Below are 20,310 nucleotides of genomic sequence, written 5' to 3'. Positions count from 1 at the left end.
TTTATTTTGAGAGAAGGAATGTGAGCAGAGAGGGGCAGAATGTGTGAGAGGGGCAGGGAGAGAGAGACAGAGAGAGAGAGAAATCCCAAGCAGGTGCCACGCTGTCAGTGCAGAGCCCAACACAGGGAACAGTGACATCATGACCTGAGCCGAAATCAAGAGTCAGACGCTTAACCAACTGAGCCACCCGAGCACCCTGAAGAGGTTTTATTTTTAAATCAACCTATCTGGTCTCACCAATGCAAAAATACATAGGAAGAAATACACTACAAATACAAGACTGCCCAAAACGAAATAAGAGAATGATGGTATTTTTGTTAGATGATTCAGTATTTTCCAGTCAGTAAGCATCTCCCACCCTAAGTAACCAAAAAAGTAAAACTCAGCAGAAAAGAAACTCCTGCTATTAGAAGTACCAGTGAGAATAACTGATAGCTGTTATATTTTGTTTTTATTTTTTTGTTTTGTTTTGTTTTGTTTTGTTTGAGAACATTCCAGAAGTTCCAGGGACTTCTCTGAAGCATTTTTTATGCACTCACACATTTGACCCTCAACCCCTCCCCCCCCCCGTAGGAGATGTTGTGAGCCCATTTTACAGGGGAGGAAACTGAGGTGCAGGGAGCATTTATACTGTGCTCTCAGACACACAGCGGTGGAGGCCATTTCCATGCAGGGTCCTGGAGTATTTCTGAGAGCACTGAGCAGGGCAGGGGAAGGGCAGTGCTAAGGGTTCTGGACTTGACAAAATGAAAGATCACCTCAAGGGAAGCCTATGGTTTTCTCTGGAGAGTTTCTGAGATTGGCTGGATACAGCTTCGAGAAAATGAGTAGCTGTTTGTATATAAGTACTTATGTTGCAGATGCACGTGATATGTGACAAATGTAACAGTCATGTTTTTGTGCAGAAAACATACTACAGTTTAACAAATTGTTGTGAAACAAACATGCATGTAGCCTGTAACCAGACCAGACACAAAACCAGCACCCCAGAACCACCCCCACCCCCCACCCCCTGCCTCCTTGAAGATCACAGTTCTCTTCTTCCCTCCGTCCCTGGCAAGCAGCAACCACAGTCCTGACTTCTATTCATTTCCCTGTTTTTTCATTATGCGCTGACTACCTAGTTATATATCACTAAATGGTTTGATTTTGTTGCTTGGAATTCTGTATAAGTGGAATCAGATGAGTGTTCAGTCTTGCCTGTGTTCTTCTGCTCGGCATTGTGTCTTTGAAGGCTCATCCGTGTTGCCGATCAATGGTTTTTCTTCGCTGTAGAGTAATTGTAGACTGTGGACATGTCCCCGTGTGTTTCTCTGTCCTACTATTATTGATGGGTACTGGGTTGTCTCCAGTTCCATACGAGCATTCTTGGATATGTCTCCCAGTACATGTCAGACTTTCTGTAGGGTATTTACCTTAGAGTTGGAATGGTGGGTCGTGGTGTAAGTTTATCTTCAGTTTTTCAGATACTGTCAAAATTTTTCCAAAGGGGCTGTCCAGTTTACACGCCTACCAGCAGTGTGCAAGCGTCCCACATTCCCCACATCTTTGCCAACATTCAGTATTGTCAAAGCTCTTTAACTAGCTGATGTGGTTAAGGACGTTTCACTGGGGTGTAATTCACATGTCCCTGAATTCTAATGAGCTTGAACATCTTTGTCCTAGTCTGTTGTTCATTTGAATTCCCTCTTTTCTGAGGTACCTGCTGAGGTTTCTGTCCCCTTTCCAACTGGTTTGTCTTTTTTTTCTACGAGTTTATAGTAATCTTTGTATAGTCTAGACATGAGCCCTCTGATTCTTGTGTGTGTTTCTTAAGGATGTATGTTACGCATATATTTTCCCACATTTTCACTTTCTCAGTGGGCTTTCTTGGTGAATCTGATGAATGACCTTCTTAATTTTAACGTAGACCAGTTTATCAAGCTTTTCTTATATGGCTAGTGCTTTCTTTGTTTGGTTTAAGAAAGCTTTCCCTACCCCTACATCATGATAGTACTTTTGTCTGTTATCTTTCAGATGTTTTATTATTTTGCTTTTCACACACAGGTCTCTGATCTCCCTGGAATTGATTTTTGCATGTGTTGTGAGACTGGCTTCCCCCGTGCCGCCCCCCCCCACCGCCCCCCACCACTCTAAGTTGAAGTTGCCCCAGCACCATTTATGGAAAAGATCATCCTTTTCCTTGCTGCTTTGTATGTACACTTTACCATAAATCAGGTGTCCACCTAAGCGTGACTCTGTTTTCTGGGCTTTCTCCACTACTTCATGGGTATATTTGTTCCCTAAGCCAGAAACACACTGTCTTAATCATGATAGCTTTATTATTTTTAAATTTTGTTTAATGTTTATTTATTTTTGAGACAGAGACAGACAGAGCACGATCAGGGGAGGGGCAGAGAGAGAGGGAGACACAGAATCCAAAGCAGGCTCCAGGCTCTGAGCTGTCAGCACAGAGCCCGATGCGGGGCTCGAACTCACGGACCGTGAGATCATGACCTGAGCCGAAGTCAGAGGCTCAACTGACTGAGCCACCCAGTCGCCCCTATCATGATAGCTTTAAAAAGAAGTCCTGAAAAGTGAAATGAAGTAAAATAAAAATAAAGTAAGTCCTAATATTCAGTAGGGCAAGTCTGGACAATTCTTCTTATTAAAAGATGTCTAGGCTGCTCTTGCCCCTTAAGGTTTCTATAAAATTAGAATCAATATGCCACATTATACAAACAAAAAATGTTTTAGTATTTTCATTAATGATCGTATATCAGTAGTATAATAAAGTTGACTAATTCTTCCAGGGCCAGTGAATTCTAAATCGATGTCTCCATTTGGATTTGTTTTAACACCTATTTATTTTTGAGAGAGAGAGAGAGGGAGAGAGAGAGAATCCGAAGCAGGTTCCAGGCTCTGAGCTGTCAGCACAGAGCCAGACACCGGGCTTGAACCCACAAACTGTGAGGTCATGACCTGAGCCAGAGTTGGATGCTTAACCAACTGAGCCATCCAGGCGCCTCTCCATTTGGATTTTCCAAATTCTTCTGGTTCTATGTGTCTGTTCTGGCCCTCTCTGTCGCACAGGTCCCCTTGGTGCATTGCATCTAGAAGGAGGCACTTTGATGGGAGCGTCCCCAGTGCCGTGAGACTCGTGCAGTGAACATCGTCCGGGGATATAGTAGGATGGGGGCTGGGCTTGGGCACAGCCACAGCTGAGGAGAGTTGCTCACTCCCTCTTTTTATGGCATTGCTGTAACTAGCATTCTTTTCCATGCACCCTTTCAATAGTGAACTAACTTTTCATCACACTGGGCCAAACCAAGAATAGAAAAAAGAATAAAACCCACCTCTGTCTCCTAGGGCTTGGAGTCTCCTCCAGCTTCTCTATGACTGTGCCCCAGTCAACACCAGCTCTGAAAAATGCCCCGCAAAAAATGTTCCACGGTCAAGTAATTAACAAACAACTTCATGCAATATCCTGTTCTTGGAGAGTCACGTGGATATTTATAGTTGTAAGGTCTGAGAATTTACTCAAATTTGCTTAATGGGTTGCATTAGTTTCCTATTACGGCTGTAATGAGTTACCACAGACTTAGTGGCTTAAAATAACACAAATTTATGATCTTCCCTTTCTAGAGGTCAGAAGCCCACAAGGTGTTTTCTCTGAGCTAAAATCAAGGTGGGCGGGGGGGTGGGGGAGGCTGTCGTCTTCTAGAGAATTCTCTCTGGAAGGGAGAATCCATTTTCTTGCCTTTTCCAGCTTCTAGAGGCGGCTCTGTTTCTGGGCTCATGACCCCATCCTCCAGAATCTTCTTTCTCCTTTTGCATTGAAAGGACCCCTCGTGGGGCGCCTGGGTGGCGCAGTCAGTTGAGCGTCCGACTTCAGCCAGGTTACGATCTCGCGGTCCGTGAGTTCGAGCCCCGCGTCGGGCTCTGGGCTGATGGCTCAGAGCCTGGAGACTGTTTCCGATTCTGTGTCTCCCTCTCTCTCTGCCCCTCCCCCGTTCATGCTCTGTCTCTCTCTGTCCCACAAATAAATAAACGTTGAAGAAAAAAAAAAAAAAAAAAGAAAGGACCCCTCGTGATTGAGCCCTTGGGGGTAGTCCGACTTTATCAGACTTTATCTGGAAGTCAACTGATGAGCCACCTGCCTTCCATCTGTAGCCTTAATTCTCTTTTGTCATTGAAGGTAGCAGTTACAGGTCTTAGAGATTAGGACGTGGACGTCTTTAGGGGCCAATAGCCGGCTTCCCACACGGTGTGGTGGCACATCAGTCAGAGTGCTAATGTGACGTCCAAGACTTGGTTGCATGCGAGGTCTTTCAGGGGCTCTGCTCCTTCATGCACTGGCTTTCTCTTTGGCACCACCCCTGACCTTGCACGGTGGGTTGGTCTGGTGCTGGCCCTTCTTAACACAGCACAAACTCCACGGGAAAGCAGGGATTTTGTCCGTTTTGTTCACGAATGTGTCCCAGCTGCTTGCACTGTGCCTGGCACCTAGTAGGTGCCATTAATGTATCTAGAATGACTAACAATGCAGGATTGAAGTTCTCTCTAGGAAGGCAGCAAGCTTCTGGAGGGCAAAATCCGTGGCCCCCTCATCCGCTCTGCCCCAGCATCCAAAGAGGGCCAGTGCTAACCTGGAAATGGGGTGGCTACACCAGAGGTCACCAGACTTTCTTAGTTCAATCTGCCCTTTGTATCCTAATTACATTGTTTACAGAGCCCTGAGTCTGAAAGACATATCTAGCTGTTTTGTTTATCAACCAAGTTAGGTTCCAACTACTTAATAAATGTTGGAAAAACTAATACACATCTGTCAAAAGAAAAAATATTTTTATTTTATTTGTAAATAAATCTAGCCACGATAATGGGATGTGGGTCGCTGCAAGGGGACTGCACAGTTTTGCACAGCTTGGAATTCGATTGGACTCCCCTACGCTCATTTCCTGCTGCGCATTGATTTCCACACAATATTTGCTGTTTGTCCCAGCAACTACAGAAGACCCAGTTCACAAAGAGGAGTTAGTTGAAAAGAACGTATGTAGCTCGATCCAGCGTTGAAACCCACCAGGTACCTCGAGTGAGTAGTTTCATGCATGGCGCCTAACACATGTCAACTATTGTTGGGGTTTCCCTCAAAAACTTAAAATATCTGGGGTGCCTGGGTGGCTCAGTCAGCGAAGTATCCGACTCGTGGTTTTGGCTCGGACTATGATCTCGCGGTTCGTGAGATCGAGCTGCACATCGGGCTTTGCGCTGACCGTGCAGAGCCTGCTTGGGATTCTCTCTCTCCCTCTCTCTCTCAAAATAAATAAACTTCAGGGAAAAAAAAATATCTTCGGGGCGCCTGGGTGGCTCAGTCGGTTGAGCGTCAGACTTCCGCTCAGGTCACGATCTCGTGGTCTGTGAGTTCGAGCCCCGCGCCGGGCTCTGTGCTGACAGCTGGGAGCCTGGAGCCTCCTTCGGATCCTGTGTCTCCCTCTCTCTCTGCCCCTCCCCCACTCATGCTCCATCTCTCTCTGTCTCAAAAATAAATAAACATTTAAAAAATTAAAAAACAGGGGCGCCTGGGTGGCGCAGTCGGTTAAGCGTCCGACTTCAGCCAGGTCACGATCTCGCGGTCCGTGAGTTCGAGCCCCGCGTCGGGCTCTGGGCTGATGGCTCGGAGCCTGGAGCCTGTTTCTGATTCTGTGTCTCCCTCTCTCTCTGCCCCTCCCCCGTTCATGCTCTGTCTCTCTCTGTCCCAAAAATAAATAAACGTTGAAAAAAAAATTTTTTTTTAAAAATTAAAAAACCAAAAAACCTTAAAATGTCTTGCGGCACCCCCGTGAGTTCATTGTGGTACTACCCCCCCTCCCCAGGTGCCTCTGTACACAGTTTGGAAACTGTAGATTTACACTAATCTGATTCACAGAGGGGACCTGTGTTTAGACCAGGATGCCAGAGGTACACAGAAGTCATCCCATTCCCCCTGGACCTTTGTTCAGTCTCCACGTGCTTAGGAAGCCAGGTCACCGCCAGGACGTGCTGGCGAACAGGCAGGCGGAGCCGAGGAGTGGACTCTGGATGGCCAGTCTGTCTGGGCCCTGGTGTAGCTGAGGGTGATAGCTGCTTCCCAGTAGGAGCCCTCCCTGGGGCCTGGTGTGCTCCCGGCTCCAGCCCCTCTCCCCTGATGGTGGCTTTAGGAAACAGGCATGGAGGGTGGTGGTACTTTGGAAAGAGGAGGGCTGAGAACCCGCATGCAATTCATTGTAACAGAAGAGACGCAGACGTCTCTTGTTTAACAAACACTTTCACGGCTCTTTCTGTGTGTCTGACACTGTTCTAAGAGCTTTACAAATAACTGGGTCATTAAATCCTTGGCACAGTCCCGTGAAGTGGGTGTAATATTCCCATTTTACAGAAGAAAAAGTGAGGCACAAGGAGGTTCGATATACCTTGCCCAAGGTCCGTGGAGCTAGGATTTAAATGCAGGGGGCCCATGGCTCTCTCCTGAGCCGCCTCTAATGTGGTTTTCCCCGTAGCGGGTGGGAGAAACCTGACTTGAGATCCTGGCTATGCTGTCTTTCTAGCTTTGTGTTGGGAGTGAGGTGTGAAACCTCTCTGAGATTGTTTCTTCTTCTGTGAAATGGGCACAGCGGATCTCCCCGAGTCATTCAAAAGATTACAGGAGATTACAGGTGTAAACGGCAGGGCCCGGGGTAGTAGGGCGGAATGGGCCCTTCACCTTTAGTGGCTTTTCCGTGACTCAATTTCTGCTCTCCCTCATCGCCCCTCCCCTTCTAGTGTCGGTGAATCTGGCAGGCAGCAGGGGGCAGCACTGAGCCATGAAGCACATCCTCTCCTGTCCTGAAGGCAGTTACTGCACAGGGATGGTGAATTTTAGCACTGGACAGTCTTTTTCCCGTCCGTTTGGGCAGAACATTTGAAGTGGTTTCGTTAAACAAGAAAAAAATCGCAGCCTAGGAGGATGAATCGAAAGGAGAGCAAGGAAGCGCGCTCAGAAGTACCCATCTGTAAGATTGTAGCCCACCTTATACCCTCTCTGGGGGATAGCGTTCCCCTAAAGACCCAGGGTTGTGCTCTGTGATGCTGCTTTTATTTGACTTGTTATCCTAAGATATTACTGAAGTGGAAAAAGGGTGTTTCCTGATGCGTGAAGACCCCCGCCCACGTCACTACCGGACTGTTCCTTGGAAAATGTTCGAGAATTTGTATTGAAGGTTTCCTTGACATCTCTCTGAGGAAGAGCTGCTTAGAAGATGCCCCTAGAGATTTCAGCTGACGGGGTAAACACCCTTCATACAAAAACTACAATGTGTTCGGGGCGCCTGCGTGGCTCAGTCGGTTAAGCTTCACACTCTTGATCTCTGCTCAGGTCATGATCTCGAGGTTCGTGAGTTCAAGCCCCGCATCAGGCTCTGAGCTGATGGTGCAAAGCCTGCTTGGGTTTTTTTTTTTTCTCTCTCTCTCTCCCTCTGCCCCTCTCTCGCTCTTTCTCTCTCTCTCTCAAAATAAATAAACATTTAAAAAATTTTTTTAAATACACGTGTTCTGTATCTTATGTTGGTTTTTGGAACTGGGTCCTATCAGGTGTCTCTGGCATTGCAGGAGGACTCCATCCTGTGAAAATGGAACGCCACAACCCCAACACCTTGGAAACCCTTGTCCTCTCCTAGAGGGACTGGAGTTCTTGGCTGATGGAGAGGACGCCTCGGTGCGTGGTGTCTCCATGGGAGGTCTGTGCCCACCCGAGCTTCCAGAATGGGTGGCTGGCCTCTGTGTGGGGTTTCCGTGGGGCTCCCGTGGGCAGCCGAGATTGAGGGATGCCCCTTCTTCTGTGTTACAACTTGCCATGAGGGCAGGAGGCCTGGGGCCTGGAGTCCCCAGCTGTTCCATGAAGGACTGACCTATCCAGACTCTCTACTGTCCCCAAGTGGGGTCGAAATTACCAAATAGTCTCCACAACCTCTTCGGCACATCAGTTGTTTCTTCCAACGATACTCAAAGCTTAGACCTTTGATCTCTTAAGTATTAGCTGTAACTTGCATTGCTCAATCTCTAGGGGATGCATCAGTGGTTATTACATTGATCGGGTGTTTTATTTAATGGGGATGAGAGAAGGTGTGATATCCCAAGGGGTGGGGGGTGTCTGGGGGGCTCAGAGTGACTGCTGGGATATCAGCAGTGAGTCACAGGATAGTTGCAGGGCCCTTGGCAGGAGAATTGTGGTCCTGTCTCCCGTGTCCCTTCCTTTTGGAACTACCTGAGCAGATGGTTTGCTCGCAGCCATCTTTTAGGGTACCATGACTGACCAGTGGCTCACCTCCGCCCATAGCCTGGATGGCAGGACATGGCTGGCCTCCCAGTTTTGCCCTGAAGCAGAAATCCCTTCAGGCTACCTTGGGTGCTGCTCTTGCCTTGGAAACCTCCCTGTCCACGCCCCCACCCCTGCCCCCTGGGTCTTGGTCTTTCTCTGCATCTCTTCAGGGAATAGGGCCAAGAGTAGCTCTGGTCCCTAACTCTACCCGGCTAAGGAGAGCCCCCCCTAATTCTTGCCCATATCTGAAAGATGCCTATATTGTAGACTTTTCCAATAATACCCCCAAACTTTCTCAACTTCCTCCACTTAGTTATCTTAATCTAAGTTGTGACAAACCAGAGCCAGTGTACTAATGAGGTGCGTATTGATCCTGTCAAGATTCTTATAAACAGGAATAACTGTGAAATTGGGGGGGGGGTCTCTGACTGGCTACGAGAGCAGGTGTTTTGAGACTCTAGAACTTCTGTGTGAGACTCTAGAACTTTGATGTGAGACTCTAGAACTTCTAGATTGCTCCAAATCACAGAGTAGGATTTCACCGAGACTGGACTTAGCCCCATTTCCGTGATATAAACCATTCTCTTTTTAGTCCTTCCTTTATCAAACAATACCCCCTTCTAAGCTGTCTTCAAATGATTGCTTTGGGGTCTGGGTTTCTGTCTATAAATGGGGAAGACATGGCTTCCTTTGCCAAGTATTTATAAACCAGATGAGCTCCTGCCTATAGTTTATGTTTTCTCTCCACCTCTAAGACAATGAGCTCTGGAAGGTTAAGATTCTTAACTAAGAATACTAAATCTCCATCCCTCCGACTGCTGCTTGACACATAGAAGGAGCTTGATAAATATTGAGTGCATGAATGAATATTTGAGTGGTTCCATGTTGACATCACTGAGAGAAATCAGGATGAATTTGTCTACTCCTGTGAGCAGACCACAAGTACTCTCCACTGAGCTCGGGTTCCCTTTGATTGAATTCATCTCCAACTTTGTTCTTCCTGTGTGCACGTGGACTGTTAACACCCATCTTTTGGGTTATCTGCTTGGGTTGGATCAAGCCACGTATTGTCTGTCTCCACAGACCAACGAGCTTCTTGAGGGAAAGGCCACTTTTTCACTGCTATTTTTATTCCCAGGGCCTTGGTAACTGTCATTGCTCACGGCGTGTTCTACGGAACTGAAATTTAGTTGAATGGATACAGCCTGTGGGTTTTAGTCTGGGCTCGGTACCTTTCCCAGAATGAATAAAAAGGTTTGTGTAAAATCTCAGGTTCTGTCTCCATCAGATACTTAAGTACATGTCTAGTACTGTCTTCTCAAGTCCTATGGAAAAGCTTGAATCCTAACAACTATTACAGTAATAGATAGTAACTCCAAAATATGGAGGGGGAAACTGCAAAATTAAAATGAATAAAACATCTAATTAAATGTTCTCAAAGCATACCATTATGTCAGCTCTGGTTTTTTGAGAAATTAATGCCCATAAACATTTTATTACATTTGAAAATAATTTGTGGTTTTGACTTTTCTCACTTCACAACAATTCCTGAATTCGTACAGCGAGTGTTGAGAAATCTTAGCCAACCATAAATTAAATGAATTACATAAAGCCAAATAAATGTGAAAGCAAAATTATAAAAATCCTTTCAAAAATGTTTATGACAGAAACAATTTAATGACAGACGTGGGTGTATTTTAATTTGGTTGATACGGTGTGGGAGGGAGTCCTCTAAAAGTGAGTGCTCTCAGGGCCCACGAATATTCAGTGCAACCTACCAAAAAACCAGAGAAGTCTTGCGTAACAGTGCTTCAGTACTGGGACTTTTTTTGACTAATTCCTAATGGCATTTATATAATCAGATTTCTTATCTGGTCAATGTGAAATAATATCCTTGACCTTTGATTCTTTTGGTCATCAGCTGCCTTTTTTTTTTTTTTTTAAATCTAATCTCTGTTTCATCTTCTTTCAGGAATCCTGTTCACGATGCTGGTATTTGGACCAGCCTGTGGATTTATCCTGGGCTCTTTCTGTACCAAAATCTATGTGGATGCAGTCTTCATTGACACAAGTAAGGAGTGTATCTCAACTTTTTATCGCCATCCGTAAGCGTGCCCTCCATCGTAAGGGAGCCTTCAGCCTTTGGGTTCTAAAACCTTGCTAGTAGGGGCAGGCTCCATGCATAGAGCTGTAGCTGCTGGCTCAGCAGAGGTCGAGGGAAGGAGCATGAGCATTGGCTCCGATGGCCTGGGATCTGGTGTGTACTCCGCCAGCGTCTCCCCGGGGGCCGAATAATCCCTGGAGTTGATTTTACTCCTCGAATCTGGATCGTCCTCATCTGTCAATGAAGGGTAACAATAATTGTATCTGCCTCGCAAGGCTCCTGTAAGCATTAAACGAGAGGCTGGATGTGGCAACGCCTGGCATTTTCTCACTGAATGTCGGTCCATTTATGTATCTGAGAACCCTGCTTTCTGAACGTGCTCTGGAAATACGAGTGGACCCAGGGGGTCAATGAGACAGAAGATTTGAAACTTCTTTCTGTAAGATAGTGTTGTGGTGGCCTTTATGAAGAAACAAACCATACCTCAAAACCATTTCGAGCAACTCTTCTTGTGATCCTAGCAGGAGGAGCAAGGGTATTTTTCAGATTACTCTGCAAATCCCCACCCGCCCCTGCCCAACCCTCGGCACACTTTGAGTTGACGGTGGGGTAGTTAGATAGGCTAGGTTATGCAGTGGTAACACACAGTTCCCAAATGTTAAGTATTTAATTTAATTAATTTATTTATTTTTAAAATATTTTTGAGAGAGAGCACAAGTGGGGGAGGGGTAGAGACAGTGGGAGACACAAAATCAAAAGCAGGTCCCAGTGCCTACACTGTCGGCACAGAGCCTGACACGGGGCTCAAACTCCCAAACCGTGAGATAATGACTTGGGCCAAAGGCAGACGCTTTACTGATCGAGCCCCCACCCCCCGCCCCTTAAGTGATTTTATACAACCGAAGTTGATTTCTCGGGCATGCTACATACCCAGTGCAGGCTGGCAGTGCTGGGGAGGATGAGACACAGCTCATCAGGGACACTCCAGGACCTGGCCCACGGAAGTTTCATCTGACCCCAGCCTGCCCAGTTGCCAAGGCAGGAAACCAGGCTGTGGAGAGGTGCGTGCTGGCTCTTGAAGCTTCTCCTCACGTTTTAGTGGCCAAAGCAAAAGTCATGTGACATCTTAGTCTCCCACTGCTGTGTGACAGATTACCCCAAACTTAGTGACTTACAACAACAGACAGCTATCCCATTATAGTTTATTTCTGTGGGTCCGGAATCCAGGAGCATCTTGGTTGGGTGGTTCTGATTCGGCGTCTCCCATGAGGCTGCAGTCAGGATGTCGACATGGCCTCCAGTCATCTCAGAGCTCAGCCCAGGGAGCTTCCGCTTGTAAGTTCACTTCCAAGGCTGTTGGCAGGCCTTGGAGGATCCGCGTTCAGGCTCACATCCATGGGTCTCTCTACAGGGCGCCCTCACCAGGGTTTCCCCAGAGCAAACAACCCAAAAGAAGGTGAGAGAGAGCAGCTGAGACCAGAGCCACGGTCTTTTTGTAACCTCATCTCAGAAGTGGCAAGTCATTGCTTCTGCCTTCTGGAGGGTTCAAAGCAAGCCTCTGGTTCTGGTTTACACTCCGGAGAAAGGACGTGAATACCAGGGGTAGGATCATTGGTGGCCATCTTGGACACTACCTACCACGTGTGGTCACGACTCCGACTATAGGCCCAGAACAGCACACGCTATTTCTGTGCAGTTCAGTGAGCAGGGAAGCCATGATTCCTGTCTCTTGGAGAACCGAGCGCAGGAAGCCATCCCAGCCTTTCCTCCTCGTACCGATCTATTCTCAAGATCAATAAAAGCTCCATTCCTGGTTTCTCAATCCATCATCTCTGGGCAGTGCTAAATTTACCAGTTCACCCCAAAGAAATAGTGTGGTTTTCAATCTAATCAGGTTGCTTTGTGATTCACTCCATTAATCCCACTGATATATTTACTTGTAGCTAATGGTGTGATGAATATCCAAGTGGGGAGGGAAAAAAGGAAGCAAATGCAGCTTTATTTACTTATTCTTCTCAAGTGCTGGGTTTGTTCAGGAGGTGGTTGGATGCTGCTGTGTTGTAGCAGTTGGTTGACCTTTGAACCCCCGCTCCTAGCGAGCCTGACGACGAGCAGAAGCCTGGTCAGAGAACCAACACGTGGTGGGAGTTGGCCGCCATTTTGATTGCATGAACAAAAAAGCTTCCACCACTGTGCCAAAGGCAGTACAAGATAAGAATCACAAAAGAGGGTGAGGGGAGGGGGTTGCATGCCCCGTGCAATGGGGAAGCCTGCCTGGAAGGAGAGGGCAAGTGGCCAAGAAGCATATTCTGCCCTCAGCATGTAGGCAGTGATCCCCGTAGGTTAAGGCCCGTGGGTTAGTTACCAGAATCTCTGAGCCAGAAAGGACCTCACATCATTCTCTTCCAGCCCTTTCATTGTACAAATGAGGAAACTGAGGCCTGGGTTGGGGGGGGGGGACAGGGATGTACCCAGTCCAAGGGGTGTATCTGTATAAAACCCATGTCTTCTGAGCAATGGAAGCTCTCTCCTGGGAATGAAATAGCATCTTTTCTCTGTGCCTGGAATGACCAAGGGGTGGACCTTTGGTTCATTCATGGTTCCCCTCGGTGTGCCATTCATTCCTTTGCTCAGGCTGTTCCCTCAGCCTAGAGTCCTGCTCGCAGTCCCGGGCAACATCTGTCCTCACCCTCTGGGCCAGTGTGAAGGGCCATCATCCATGGTTCTGGGTTCACTGGAAGTTTGAAGCCTCCCCGGATATAAGACAGAGGGGCACGTTTCTAGTCCACCTGGGCATCTTGCTGATGGTAGCCTCCCCCTCCTCCCGCCACGAGTTAATAGCAGAAGTCCCATCCAGCGTGTCTCTAGGAAAGAGAAGGGAGCAACGTGAGTCACCACCATCTTTTGTTTGCATCCTTGCTGAGGGCTCTGGGAGCGCTGATGCTGCTCTTTACCAGTAGAGGGCAGAAGAACATAACTTATTCTATTCTATTGGAGAGTAAGACCCAATTCTACAGTTTCCAGCAATTTTGATGATTTCTAATCTTGTGACCAAAACTCATTCTCTCTGGAGCAGATTTGGGCCGTATTTTGAGAATGGAGTTCTTAATTCTTTAGGGATGACCCTGCTCTATTTTTTCTTCACCGGTGAAGACAGAGCCCCTCTTTAGGGCTGTCCAAGTGAAGCCTGAATGTAAAGGGCCAGACTCACAGCCACGTGTTTCTGAAACCCCAGCTGAGAGCCGGGAAGGGGACTGGGGAAAACCGTGGTCTGGAACTTGTGGGGAGGCGAGCAAGGCAGAGCCCTTGTCACGGGGCAGTTGGAGGAGAGAGCGTGCCCTCCATGCAGGCTGGCTGCAGCTCAGGGCACAGGGTTGAAAGGGAGAGAGCGGCGAGGGAGGCTGGTTGCAGTCTGTGTGGAGGGGAGGTGGTTGGTTGTAGGAACAGGCCACCTGTGGGGTGGAGAGACCCCATGGGCAGCTTCCCAGTAGGGCTCTGCTGGCCATGTTTAGACACCAGGCTCCCTCTGCCCCTCTTCTTAAGGATAGATGCCTCTTCTGACACCCCACGGAAGGAAGGATGCTGCCTCCAGAATTGCTTTCATAGAATATCTTTTAAAAGTGAAACCAGTTGAGAACCGAACCCAGAAAAGAGAAGGACTTGGTAACAGCGTGTGCCCCAAAGCACTGAACTGAGCAACGTTAACAGTGGGTTTAGCAAAAGCAGATTGGTAACGGCATCCATGACTTGACCCCTTATGAAGGCTTGTATATAGGTGGCCTCTTCCGAACCACAGAAAATTCCCATTGGAAGGTGGGTCCTGCTGTTATTCCACTTAACAGGCGAGGTGTTCTCATGCAGCAATTTTGAGTTCTGAGCTCCGGTGCTGGAATCAGACCTCCATTTAAATCTCAGCTATGCCCCTTCCAAGCTGTGTGATCCCGAGGGCATTTCTCCTCATGGGTCTGGGCCTGGATGACAAGAGTTAATCGTGCAAAGCATGTAGCACCGTGCCTGGTATATAAGAAGCACACAGTCAGCGAGAGGTTAACTCATTTCCTCAGCTAGCGGGATTCAAACCCCAGGCCTCCCGCGTCCCTGGAACTTCTCCAGGACTTTCCAAAGGCTGCCCCCTTCTGTGGACAAAGGCCTTGCTGAGATGACCTAACCTCATCACATCTGTACAGACCCCTCCTAAGGCATGCACCAGCCGGTCCCCTACCACTGCGTGGTGTTTGCAGCTGGAATAAGATATGTCCGTATGTTTGCTTCATGAAAAAGGTCAACCAGCCGAGAGCCTCCCACCCTGCCACTCTAGGGCTGGCTGCTGGATTCGCCCGATTCCTTCATGTTAGACTAATTAGCTCAACAGCCAGGATCCTGAACATTCCACGCTGCCCTCTCCTCTACCCTCAACCCCTCCCTGTCTCCAGTTTCTAATTTGGTCTGTAACTGAATGACACTCTTGGAATGCTTGAGTCCCATAGCAAAAGCTTCACAAAGTAGGTTAGACAAATAGGTAAATGGACTGAAAAAATGAAAAACAAACAAACAAACAAAAAAACAACTGCCCGGAGAGCCATGGTATCACTTACCCATCAGCGTGGCCTGAGAGTAAGAAGTCAATGTCCCAAATTTGCTTTGATCTGCTCTTCTCACAGTCTCGGGTGTCCCCATGGGCTGGTTTGGTTGTTTGCTTCGTTTTAAACTGGTTTGCCTCTGTTCCCAGTGACTGTTCTTTCGTACCTACAATGGTAGCAGTCCTCAGAAGTGGGAGACAATCTCAGCCCCATCTGTTTACATGACCTTCAACAGAGGAAGCTAAACACTGCCAAAAGCGTGCTGAGCCTACCCGACGAAACCACAAAGACACTCTGGATGTTGGATTCTAAGGCGCGGCAGGGTTAGAGAAATGGCTGTTGTAAAGCAGAAACCCTTCGTGCCTACAGGCAGCGAGGCAAAGGCAGGCCTGGACTGTGCCGATCTCCTGGCAGGCAGACCTCTCCATCACAGCGATGCTTTGCTTCACTTGTCCACGCCTGGAATGGCCAAGGGTCTGATGAGTGCCTGGGTAGAGCGTAGCTAGTCTGCTCAGAGTCCCCTGAGGATGCCGCGTCTTTGCTCGGGCTGTTCCCCCAGCCTGGGATACTGTCTCCACCCCATTCTTTCCAGTGTCTTTTTTTCTTCACGGTTGCAGTTTCATTGGCAATGAGCTATATCAAGTAAACGAGACAGATGGGTGCTTCTTGGTTTTGTTCTGGACATCTTACTGACCACAGTCTTCCAGAAAAAGCTGACCCTGCTGTATTTGTTTTAAGATCAAGACACTACAGGGGCGCCTGGGTGGTTCAGTCGGTTAGGTGTCCACCTCTTTGTTTCAGCTCAGGTCATGATCTCACCGTTAGTGAGATCGAGCCCTGCATCAGGATCTGTACTGACAGCGTGGAGCCTGCTTGGGATTCTCTCTCTCCCAAAATAAATAAACTTATAAAAAAAGAAGAAGAAGAAAATAAGATCCAGATACTCCATGGGGGCCAAATTGCAAGAAAAGCAAAGAGGTTTTCACCCCATTGCCCACCTGTACCCGAAATGGTACTTCACTATTTCAAGCCTTCCCGGGATCACTGTTCCTAAAGAACATGACTTTTTATTTCCCAATAAGCCTTTTGTACTAGTCAGGGTAGGCTTGGTTCTGCTGTGGTAACAAACACCTCCAAGATCTTAGTTGTTTAGTAACACTAAAGGTTTGTTTCTCGTTCGTGCTGTATATACCGTGCGTCTGCTCATCGTTACCTCGGGTACCGTCCCCGGAGGATCTCATGTGCTTCTATGATCAGGCAGGGCAAAAGAGCATGGCAAGTCAGGTGCCGGCTCACCTGTGGTTCTCCACGGAAGTGACACGTGTCCCCGTGCTCACATTTCAATGACAGAGTTCTGTGGTGCCTGGCTACGCCCAAGGGAGATGTAATCCTCGTGTTCTCAGACGAGGAGATCCGAACGAAGACCTCGGTAACATCTACCACCGCATTCTTTGCCAGCTGACATAGACAAGTCTCCGTCAGCTTTGGTAATGCTGGCCTCTGCTGACCGGTGACTGGCAGGCAGGTGGGGAGGGATTTCCCCCATCCCCTCTCAGGAGGTGCTTCAGCAAGGACTTGTCTCAGGCTGGGTTCCAGCGTCATCTTCCTGTGAACCACGAAAAAATCGGGACTAAAACTCCACCCCCAACCTGGACCTGAGGGCAGCATGCTCCAAAGCTGAGTGGTTTCTTCTCAGAAGGTTCTTTCTCTCTCTGCCACAGTGCTCGGGATAGTTGAGATGGAGAGAGGAGGAAAAAAAAAAATCAGTACTTCCGAAAATGGTCAACTGTGATTTTCCTAGATCTACAAAACCCTGCCGCCCTACCACGCCTTCCTACACCCCTCCCCACCCCCCCACCCCGGCGCGTGTAACAGGCAGGCCTTGGTCTGACACACATCACATACTCTTCCCTGTCTTACAAATTATGAGCAAACGCTGGCTTTCCATGCACGTGCGCATACCTACAGGGAGCGAGTTGACACAGGCACATAAACATCCGCCTCCCTACCATAGCCCCTCTCCCTGGGATATTTCCTCACACATAGAAGAGACTCCCTAACTTCCTAACTAAAATATGACTCTCTACGTGCTACTAATTTTGTTCCCCCTAAACAACTGCCAGGATTTCTCTCTCTCTCTCTCTCTCTCTCTGCTGGCTCACATCTGCCAGCTTTCAATTCCCCGTTTATGGAGCCCATTGACAATGGAGGGAGATACCAGGGCTCCCTTTTTACGTCTTTTGTTTTCATTCATTGCTTGGCAGCTGGTGAAGAAACACTGTAAGTGACTGGAAACAATCCTTCCTGCTCAGCTACCGGAGGCAGTCTGACTTCTTCTCTCTTCTCTAGTTTGCATAAAGATGCTTTGAAGATCACCTTGGGTTTCCTCGTGCCTTTTGAAAGCTTTCCCATACTTAAAAAAAATAAATAAATAGATAGATAGATAGATAGATAGATAGATAGATAGATAGATAATGTGTTTCAGGGGCACCTGGGTGGCTCAGTCGGTTGAGTGTCCGACTTCAGCTCAGGCCATGATCTCACGGTTCGTGAGTTCGAGCCCTGCGTTGGGCTCTGGGCTGACAGCTCAGAGCCTGGACCCTGCTTTGGATTGTGTGTGTGTGTGTGTGTGTGTGTGTGTGTGTGTGTGTGTCTCTGCCCCTCCACCACTCATTCATTCTCTTTCTCTCTCTCTCAAATATTTTAAAAAACCTGTTTCTTGAAATTCCCGTTCCTGTAAATATACACTTATAAGTAGAAATAATAGGATCTGCCATATACTAAGAGCCTACTATGTTTCAAGTGATTCTTGCTCATTACCTTTATTCCTTGCAAGCCATCTGGGTGGATGTCAGCTTTATTTTGCAAATGATCAAACTAAGACTCAGAGAGGGTAAGTAGCTTGCCCAGCATCCCATGCTAGTGAGCAGCAAGGCCATGATTCACCCCTAAGCCTGCCAAAGCTTATACCCTTCTCTTCTCTGACATGCAGCTACGCAAAAGCATCTGGTCCTTTGTAGTGCCCTAGATGCAGCTGCTGGGTTGATGTCAAAGCCTCCAGAAGAGAGACCACCAATGCTGTAAAGGCCAACTCACCACCTGCCGACAAAGTTGGTGGTCTTCGGCCCGTTGCACAAAGCGCAGGAATTAATCATCCGCTCAGGGAGCCCAAAACAAAGTCTTAGGCAGTCCAGAGGGGCCGTGTAGCAAAGTGATAAGGAGCATGGCCCTTGGCATCTGGACGCCTGTGGCCCAGTCTTCAGCTCTGTGAACTTGGGCAGAGTACCTAAACTTTCTAAGCCTCGATGTTCCTATCTATGTAAAATTGGGATCATAGAAGACTCTACCTTGTAGGGTTGTGGGGAGGGTTGGTCAGAACAGGTAAGAATACACCCTGCATAGAGTGCCTGGGTGGCTCAGTTGGTTAAGCATCCAACTCTTGATTCGGACTCAGGTCCTGATCTCAACCATTTGTGAGTTCGAGCCGCACGCTGGGTTCTGAGCTGGATAGCACAGAGCCTGCTTGGGATTCTTTCTCCCTCTCTCTCTGCCCCTACTCCGTGTGTTCTCTCTCTCTCTCTCTCTCTCTCTCTCTCTCTCTCTCTCTCTCAAAATAAATAAACATTAAAAAAAAATACACTCTGCGTGCTGCCTGGTGCAGAGCAAGCCCTCAGTAAACGATGGCTGGGATTTTCATTAGCAGGAACTGACGAGTCTTCAGGGAGGGTTTTGCCAATGGTGAAGTGCTCACCCGGTGTCTGTGGTCATTCCTCTTCCCAAGCCTGTCCACCCATCTGGTCCAGGCCTGCAGCCCTGTTAGCTCTTAGCTCATATGCCATGCTCCTGTCTCCAAGAATTTCCTTCTGGGCTCCAGAAGCATGCGATTATCACCAAAGAGACATTTCTGAGCAGCTCATCTGGGAGTGCTCTATGAAAAGCAGTTGTAGAGAAAGACACCCCCCCCCCAAAAAAAGAAAATCTACCGAGGGGTAAGCTATAGTTTATGTCTTCATGACTTCAGCTGGGGAATCACAGAAGGAATCACAGAAGTAATAGCACAAGACAGCCGTACTGCGTGCACACTGCCTTTAAGCCCTGCAGAGCTCTCTAATAAAGGACTGCCCAAGCCACAGGCCACCCTCAAGATTTGAATGAACCTGTCCACTGGCAGTTCGGTAACAGGACCCCGGCCGTAAATATTGGGCTAACGCCATTGAAACGCCCAAGCACGTGGCAAGGACTCTGCTGAACACTTTGTATCTGGTGTGGCTCATTTGATCTTCCCCATAGACTCCATAAGGTACTGTCCTCCTCCTCATCATCCCGCAGGTCAGTCAGCGAGGTACAGAGGGTTCAGATCACCAGCCTGGGGTCCTGCGGTGAGAAGCGAGCAGCAGGGTTTCACTCCAGGTCTCCCTGGCTCTGGATTTCATCCCGTGCCCCCGCCCCCGCCACTTTGTGATCTGGGAACCCGATTTAAGAGGGGGCGTGGGGTATGAGACGGCCTGTCAGATGAGCTGCTGCTTGAGGGGTGCCGGTGAGCGTCCGTAGTGAAAATTGACCCTTGACCGTGAATGCTTGTGTGCCTTCGTGCGTTCGTCCGTGCACCTCAGCAGCTCTGCCTAGCCAGTCAGTTCCAGCCTTAATTCAGAGGGTGTCTGGCTTCTCACTGTTTTTGTTTAGACTGATAGAAACACAGAGGAGACAAGAAAATTAAGGAGGGAAAGCAATCAGCCTTCAGCTTTGGGAGAAACAGAAGCACTGACATGGAACAAAAGGCAGCTTTGTGTGGCGTCCAGTCCCCGCTACCCCCCCTTCCACGCACCCCCCCGCCCCCAACCCCAGGCCGTTTCCAGAGCCCTCTCCTGTCTGTGCAGCCGACTCGAAAGCTCAGCCAGGTCCCGGCCCTGCCGCGGCCCCTCCTCCTCACTGCTCTTTCTCGTTGCAGGTAACCTGGACATCACCCCGGATGACCCCCGCTGGATCGGAGCCTGGTGGGGCGGCTTTCTGCTCTGTGGTGCCTTACTCTTCTTCTCTTCCCTCTTGATGTTCGGGTTTCCACAGTCTCTGCCCCCGCACTCAGACCCTGCCATGGAGAGCGAGCAGGCCATGCTCCCCGAAAGAGAGTACGAGAGACCCAAGCCCAGCAACGGGGTCCTGAGGCACCCCCTGGAGCCGGACAGCAGCGCCTCCTGCTTTCAGCAGCTGAAAGGTAGCAGCGCCTTGGACGTGGCGGGAGGCGGGGGGCAGAGTAACGGCGGGGCTAGGCCGCTGGGGGGGAGGTTCACCGTCAGGACTGGGTGCCGGGGAGCTTG

The 20,310-nt window shown here is 48.5% G+C and overlaps 1 protein-coding gene across 3 annotated transcripts in view; it reads left to right on the top strand.

Annotated features, from left to right (window-relative positions):
* The window catches only part of SLCO3A1 (solute carrier organic anion transporter family member 3A1), a 313,999-nt gene that overhangs the window by 223,382 nt on the left and 70,307 nt on the right, over positions 1-20,310 (top strand). For all 3 annotated transcript variants that reach the window (XM_047086721.1, XM_047086723.1, XM_047086720.1), the window contains exons 3-4: positions 10,284-10,382; positions 19,944-20,207. In XM_047086721.1, coding sequence (XP_046942677.1) covers positions 10,284-10,382; positions 19,944-20,207 — 363 coding nt within the window. The remainder of the gene's footprint in view (positions 1-10,283; positions 10,383-19,943; positions 20,208-20,310) is intronic.

The sequence above is a fragment of the Lynx rufus genome, unplaced genomic scaffold (assembly GCF_022079265.1).
Source record: "Lynx rufus isolate CCGP_SWC_20201006 ecotype Redwood Valley unplaced genomic scaffold, mLynRuf1.p SCAF_21, whole genome shotgun sequence".
NCBI classification, from domain to species: Eukaryota; Metazoa; Chordata; class Mammalia; order Carnivora; family Felidae; genus Lynx; species Lynx rufus.
Note: the sequence above shows the minus strand (reverse complement) of the source record. Positions and strands in the feature narration are given on the sequence as shown.